Source organism: Pteropus alecto, unplaced genomic scaffold (genome assembly GCF_000325575.1).
Source record: "Pteropus alecto unplaced genomic scaffold, ASM32557v1 scaffold226, whole genome shotgun sequence".
Classification (NCBI taxonomy): Eukaryota; Metazoa; Chordata; class Mammalia; order Chiroptera; family Pteropodidae; genus Pteropus; species Pteropus alecto.
Window position 1 is genome coordinate 798,499 of NW_006440132.1, and position 7,804 is coordinate 806,302.

Here is a 7,804-nt window from a genome sequence, read left to right on the forward strand (position 1 = left end):
AAAAATGTATTATAAAGCTTTGAAAAATCCACAAGAAAAGAAAGAAACTTAACAATACTATTTTTTTAAAACAATGAGACAAAATCGAGTCCCCAGGTGATGACAAAGAGAAGTTACAGGCATGTTAGTTCTGTCATCGTCAAAAGAGAATCTGATGACATCATCATTCACAGAAGACTGAAATAATAAACACAAAAATGGAGAGTGCCACAGAACCAATAGTGGATTACCTGATTTATGATCTTTCAAAGGTCTCAAAACTTCCTGTTTGAAAACTCTGCCCTCTTAAGATTCTCCACATCTTCCCAAACCACTGTACCAAAAATGTTAAGTCTTTAAGGAAGAAACTGTATAAAATTCCTATGTGGCCCTAGGGAAACAAAAGGTAAGAGTTTGTCCGTAATTTCAACCAAACTAATCCACATCCAACTTCTTTTCTGCACACATATTCATATCACATAGATTAAATATTACAAAGCAGTTTTGTAAACTTGATGGCTATAATTTTAAGGTCAATGCACAAATAATCTAAAAAGTATAGTTTAGCCTATTAGTGCTCTGAATCAATTTTACATTCAAATACTTTTGAGAAGGGGCATATATTTTATACTGTTCACAGTTCTATCATGTATCTTGGAATGATCAACTTCATAATATTATTTAATTACAAATAACTAATACATTCCTTTATAATTATACAACTCTTCAGAGTTTAAGTATTTTTTCTGATACCCCACACTGAAAGACTTAGGAGAGGAAGTGGCATAACTTACCTGTAGGAAAAAGCCCTTTGTACTTTATTTTTATTTTTTAGTTTTATTTTTTGTACTTTAAAAAAATGAATGAAGTTTATAATGTCTTTTGTATCGAGGCCAGCTTAGACCAGCTAACGTCCTAAGACTTTGGGCAGTTAGCTCGAATAAATGGTGTCTCTCCACTGACTCAACTCTATTTTCATGTAAAGCAACATCCAAAGACCAGAAGTGCCTTAAATCCTAGCTAAAATCCATTAAATCATCTAGTGTAAGTCATGGAGAGACAGGATTCAACACAGCTCACTCTGTATACATTGCACTTTATTTAATTTACTTTTGTCTCTCTCTCTCTTTTTTTCCTCCCAGTAAAGGATGAGATATAAAAGAAAAACAATTCTATTATTATTGCTTTTATTGTGTCTATGGGCCTTGCAAAGAGAGTATCAATTCAGGTAAATTAAAAAATTTAATGCATATTTTTTTCTGGTGTTTTAAGGATATAGTTATGTCAGAAAGGCTCACCCCCTGAAAAAATCAGCATCCAACTGTATCAATCCAAATACACCCAAACATATCCAAATGGTAGCCGAACATATGAGCATAAATATAGCCTTTGGCTTAAAAACTCTTTGTTTTCAATGGGATCAAAGCTAAAAGTAATTTTTGTAGGCCCATATGTGTGAGAAGCAGCCCATATGTGTGAAAAGCAGCAAAGTTAAGCTGCCACCACAGTTACTATGCAATGGCAGCAATGTAATGTTAGTAAATATTATAGAGAAACTAGCATATTTAAATAGGTGTCATCTTAAGAAACATCCCTAATATTAGTGACTTCAAGCACTATGTATGGCATTTCCCCTCCACATATTTGAGACAAGCAGAAAGACTTCATTGGCAATTAGCAAATTTCATTATTTTAATGCTATTAAACGTCTCTCCTTTGTATCTCAAAGAATGTTATTTTAAGAGATGTAGCATATGAGTAATTTTTATCAATTGTTTGATATGACATAGCATATGACATAGCATATGAGTGATATTTATCAATCAAATCACCTCAGTAATTGTTATCATGTTCATTATTGTATCTTTACAACCAGTAATGTATGTGTATTGGTCCGTTTGGGTTGCTATAATAAAATACTGTGATGGGATGGGTTATGAACAACAGAAATTTATTTCTCACAATTCTGGAGGCTGGAAAGTCCAAGGTCAAGGCACCGGCAGATTTGGTGTCTGGCGAAGGCCTCTTCCTGTTCATAGATAGCCATCCTCTCACTGTGTCCTCACGTGGTGGAAGGGATAAGGGAGCCCTCTGGGATCTCTTTTCTAGGGGCACTAATTTTATTCATGAGGGCTCCATCCTTATGACCTAATCACCTCCCAAAGTTCCCACCTCCTAATACCACCACATTGGGAGTTAGGATTTCAACATATGAATTTGAGGGGGACACAGTTATGTGTTCATTAAGCATTTGTAATATTAGGTAATAAAATTAGGTAATAAAATGAATATGGATTGATGGAGTATAACTCTAGTCAGCTTAAATGTTGAAGCCCCTCGTATAAGTTTAAAAGTAACATAATGCTTTTTATTTTTCTTAAGCACACAGAAACTACAGAGGGTATATCAGTGCTGGTAAGTCTTTGTTTACAAATATGCTATGACCTTGTCTTTGAGGACAAAACCAGTTGGAGGGTAATGGAGTATCTGCAAGTCCTTGGTTCCTATAGGCAGGGTAAACCAAAGCAAATTTGCAAACATGTGTCAAAGAAGAGCAGAGTAGCAGAGAGGAAGGAGTGAGAACTGGTTAGGGAAACATGTGACAGGAGCCAGAACCCAGCTTTCAGGAACTTTGGGTCTTTTAAAGCTCTGGGCAAACACACAGAAGGAAAGTCTTGGCTAAAAGACTCTCAGGAGATTGTATTAGCCACAGGCCACCTACAAAATCATGCCATCAGAATGTGTGCCGAGAGGAAAACTTCCCCAAAGGCTGTGCAAGATCCAATATCATAATATGTTCTTCAATTTTTCCTATAGTTATGGGAACCCGCATAGTGAAGTGAAAGCAATTTTCCTTTCTGACGCTTCTTGTGTCCAGGGGCCTTGTCCATCTGATGGTTTTACGATTTACAACATCCGCACTAAGACCGTCACTCCATACTTGGGTGAGCTGTGCTATGCATGAAAATAATATAGTAAGAAGGTTTTCATGTGCTGGGCAGAGTATGTTTCCTCCATATATTGCCATGGCTAACAGGAGGCAGGAAGCTTGAATCACCTGAAGATAACAGGGAAATCCCTAAGCAAAGGCGGGTACGTTCAAGAAAGTCTGCTGAAGTAGAGGCTGGGGGAGAAAACAGATTAAAATATTTCCTGGCAAAATGTATTCAATGCAATGCAATCTAACAAGCCTTCCCTTATTAATATTATATTCTTAGCATCAGATATCTAATAGCCTTATCATACTAATACTCATCATTCAATGGCATCACTGTCAATGGAAGTGGGTGCTGGGTAGAATGCCCCGAGTCACACCCCTGATGTTGCAGCTATTCTTATCTGCGGACATAAGAACAAAGACAGTCTTATGATATATGACTCAGTCCCATAGCTGCCTGGTCCCCTTGCTACCTCAGGCCAGGGTGGGCTCTCCGAAGGTGTCCCAGCCAAGGTGCCATCAGAGTATTTAGTAAGGAGGAAAAGTAAGTCCTCAGACACAACTGCTTGTCTTTCCACCTATTCTGTGATTATGGACAAGATAATCAAAACTCTGTGCCTTGGTTTCCTTATCTAGTAACATGGGGATGATAGTCATAATACCTATCTCGTAGGGGCAGATTAAAGTACATATTACTTACTGAAGTATTCGATATATATTAGCTTCTTTTTTTTTTTTTTTTTTTTTGGTTGGGTAGTTTCTTTTTCAAAAATTTTTTTCTTAAATTACAGTGGCATGTTAGCTACTAACGAAAGGCATCGAACTTCATTTAGCAGATTAGGAAATACTTCCCTTAGGAAGGAATATTTAAAATGAGACCTGAAGGCTATGTGCCAATTAGCAGGCTGAAGTTGTGGCGTGTTTAAGGAAATAAAAAAAGGTCAGCGAGCCTGGAAAAAATTACAAGTGAGGGGCCAGGTAGGAGATGTGGCTGGAACAAAGTGAAAGGTCAGATCACACAGAAGATTATGGCCATATAAGGAATATAGATATGATTCTAAGACAATGAGAAGTCACTGAACACTACTGAACAGGATAGTGATATGGAAACACTGGAGCTTCAGAAGCGTGATACTGGAAACACAGTGGAGATATGGAAACCAGGCTGGACGGGGCAACGCAAGGACAGGGGCATGGGAATGTGGAGGCCCATTATATTAGCCTCTTTACATTTGTGACTTTTGAAATTTTTCATACTAAAAATTCTTTTTAAAAAGTGTACAGTGAGACCAATTAGGAGGCTATTGCAGTAGCCCAGACAAGGGACGATGGTGACTTGAAGTCACGTGGTGGCAGGAAATGGAGATAGGGGATGGATCTGAGAGATGTTTTGAGGTAAAACCAGCAGGGTTTAATGATGGGACTTGACGTTGGGATTTAGGGAGCGCTCTGAGTGTAGAGCGACTTTCGTATTTCTGCCAATCCAAGTGGATCCAAGGGAGAGAACGCGACATGTGAAGAGGACGTACTTAGGGGAGGAGATGATAACTTTAACATTAAACATCTTCATTTTCTGGTGCCTGTGCAAACTTCAGGTAGAAGACTTCAGAACACAGATATATGAGTCTTACATTCCTGGGAGAAGTCTAGTTGTATATAAAAAGTTTGAAGCCCCAGGAAAATGTTCAGAAGTATCAGTTGATCAAATGGAGGACCTAGGAGAAACCCTTCTGAGAATCATCATCAAATCAAGGCTCCTGAGCAGATAGGATAGTTAAGGCCAATACTAGACAGAAAGTAGAGATATGTTTCCATTGTACTAGAAGGGAAAGATATTCAGTACTACAGGCAGATTTAGAGGGGAGACGGCAGAAAGCTGAGGGAGCGTTCATCTGGCGGCTGCTATTTTCTCTGTGAATTAGAGGAATGAGCATGAGAATTAGCAAATGAAGATTTCCGGGCAGCATACCGAGTTAAAATGAGGCTGGAAATCATGATTTTTCCACGCCACTACCACCAAAGTTCGTCGTTTTTCTTACTGCTTCCTGCTCATTTGGCATTCTATATCTCATTATCATAGAGCCCCTGATTTATAGACACTCAGTTATCTCAGTCTCTGATAAGATATAGTGTGACTCTTTGCATGATTTTTCTTGACAGGTCTGTGAATAGTCAACCAGAAGAATTAAAGCTAGCAGACTGGTTTTTCCCTGAGTAAGAATTCCAAATCTAACATGCGAAACTAATCCACAGATTGCTAAGCAGAAATGACCAGATGGCAGCAATACCACGACTGGCCTTCCAAATGCTGGAGAGCAGATGGATCTTTGATTCTGTTTTAAGAAATAAGCAGTGGCTGAGACCTATTGGGAATGAACATTAGGACTCACATAACCTCCATGAATGAGTGTGTAGATAACAGAAACTCACAGGTCCTAGAATGATGGCAGGTGTAAGTGTAAGGGTGTATTTGAGATCATTCGATCCTCATTTCACCAATGAGAAGAACCAAAGCCTAAATCAGATATAGATGGACTATCTGGGCAATTCATGTTTTAATACAACAGCTTTCCTCTGGCCTCTCTGTCTCCATCTTCTTATTCTGCCCATCTATTGTTCACCCTGATGCTATAGGATTTAAGGCTTCTCCTTATTAATATTTGAAAGGAGACAGGCATTTAAGATTGTTATTGAATAATAATATCCTCCCATAATACCATAACATTTATTAGATCTAATCAGGACACAGAAAGCACACCAATCATTTAAACAGAGAATTTAATATAAAGAATTGTTACCTAGTATAAAGTTGTTAACTAGGTAACTTGAAAGACTGAAAAGGGAACTCTAGGTGTTATGGAAGGAACAACTACAAGAAGTAACGATTTCTCCTAGGGCTGAAGAAACAAAAGGAAGAGGCTGAAATTATTAAACCTTAGAAACTTAAAGCAGCTCTGGGAGCTTAAGGTCTGAAGCCACTCACCTAGTATTGGTGTCTCTGAGCTCTATGGAGGCCTTTTGGGGTGGGGAACCAGACCTCTAAGGAGCACAGAGAGACTGGTTTTGCAAGTGTTGGAAAAACTAAAAGCTGGATTCAATGGCTGCTCTGGAAGGGAATTGCTATTGCTGTGGTAAAGACGCATTGCTGGAATGGGACGCGCGAGAACAGCCTGTAGACGCAGACCAGAAGCCCACAGGAAACAGGAAAGAGCGAGTTCCTTCCTCCTCCAGCCTTGCCATTGTCCTCCAGTGTCCTCTATTAGCAGAGCCTAACAGGGTGCCTGCTGGCAAAGGAGGAATGTACTTTGCCCGTGCATAATAAAGCAGAGTATGGTGTGGTGTGTTTAGTTATGAAAGATAATAGCTTAATAACTTAACACAGAGCCCCACTAAGACAAGTAAGGCATATCTTCGTAATTCAAGGAGAATTTGTTACCTTAGACTTTGGACATTTCTCAACTACGTGTCCTCAAAGATCTTGGAATCACAGTATAACTAATTGTAAGTGTACTTTTGTAATGATTCGACCATTTCTGATAAACTGTTTTCTCCAGTTTATCATAACAGTCAAGGCTTAGAGTTAGGAGTAAGGAAATGCAGAAATGCTACAATCAGATAGTTTCTTTTACATAAGTATTATCTATAGCAGTCGTATCAAAAGGTGTTCATAATTTTTATGTCTTTCTTACAGAGCATCCATGAATGCAACTACCAACTGGTCAGCTCCAATTGTGTGGCTCGGCACTTACAAAGAAGAAGTATTGGAAAATTATTACGCAAATCATAAAATTACCGTGGGGTTGACTGTGTTTGCTGTGGGAAAGTAGGTAATGCCAAATGTCCTTTCCATTCAGGTTCTTATTGCTGAAAATGACAGGTTATCAATAATCCCACCCCAAGAATCTAGAAAAAGTAGAGCAAAATAAAGCCAAAGCAACGGTAGTAAGGAAATAGTAAAGATGAGAACAGAAATCCATGAAATTGAAAACAGAAAAGGAATAGAAAAAAATCAATGAAACAAAAAGCTTGTTCTTTGAAAAAGAATAAAATAAAATTCACAATCAACCAGGAAGTCTGGCAAAGAAAAAAAAAAACACAAATTACAAACATCAGGAAAGAAACAGAGTATCTTACCTCAGATCTTTGCATATTAAAAGGATAATCAGGGAGGGAATTCTACAAAACACTCTATACACATACATTTGACAAATTAGATGAAAAGCACAACGTTCTTTGAAAAAAAATAAAATAAAATTCACAATCAACCAGGAAGTCTGGCAAAGAAAAAAAAAAACACAAATTACAAACATCAGGAAAGAAACAGAGTATCTTACCTCAGATCTTTGCATATTAAAAGGATAATCAGGGAGGGAATTCTACAAAACACTCTATACACATACATTTGACAAATTAGATGAAAAGCACAAACTACCATAACTCACCCAACACGAAACAGGTCATTTGAACAGCACCTATAGTTATTGAGGAAATAGAAATCATAATTTTTAAAACTTCCAAGGTTTCCAGGCCCAGATAATTTCATTGGAGAATTCATATATTTTTAAAAATATTAATATCAATTCTAAACAATCTCTTACAAAAAACAGGAGACGCATCCCAATTTATTTTATGAAGCAAGTGCTGCCCTGATAGCAAAATCACCCAAAAGCACAAGAAATTATTAAGCAAAGTTGAACAATGTACATAGTACTCACTAAAATATAAAGTTTATCAACTTCAGAGTAACTTGTTATTAAATACAGATAGTAATTTATTCTTTAAAAAGAAAAAAAAAAACAGAAAGAAGGAGGGAAGAAGGAAAGAAGGAAGGAAGAAAGGAAGGAAGGCAGGGAGGGAAAATATTTACTGGCAATGACACTGTAGATC

General features: G+C 37.6%; 1 protein-coding gene across 1 annotated transcript in view; it reads left to right on the forward strand.

Moving 5' to 3' along the window:
• The first annotated feature begins 1,127 nt into the window (after positions 1–1,127).
• Positions 1,128–7,804, forward strand: part of LOC102885353 (N-acetyllactosaminide alpha-1,3-galactosyltransferase-like) — an 8,782-nt gene continuing 2,105 nt past the window's right edge. The window contains exons 1-4 of the mRNA XM_006917129.1: positions 1,128–1,207; positions 2,362–2,394; positions 5,078–5,131; positions 6,609–6,740. Of these exons, the coding sequence (XP_006917191.1) occupies positions 1,128–1,207; positions 2,362–2,394; positions 5,078–5,131; positions 6,609–6,740 (299 nt within the window). The remainder of the gene's footprint in view (positions 1,208–2,361; positions 2,395–5,077; positions 5,132–6,608; positions 6,741–7,804) is intronic.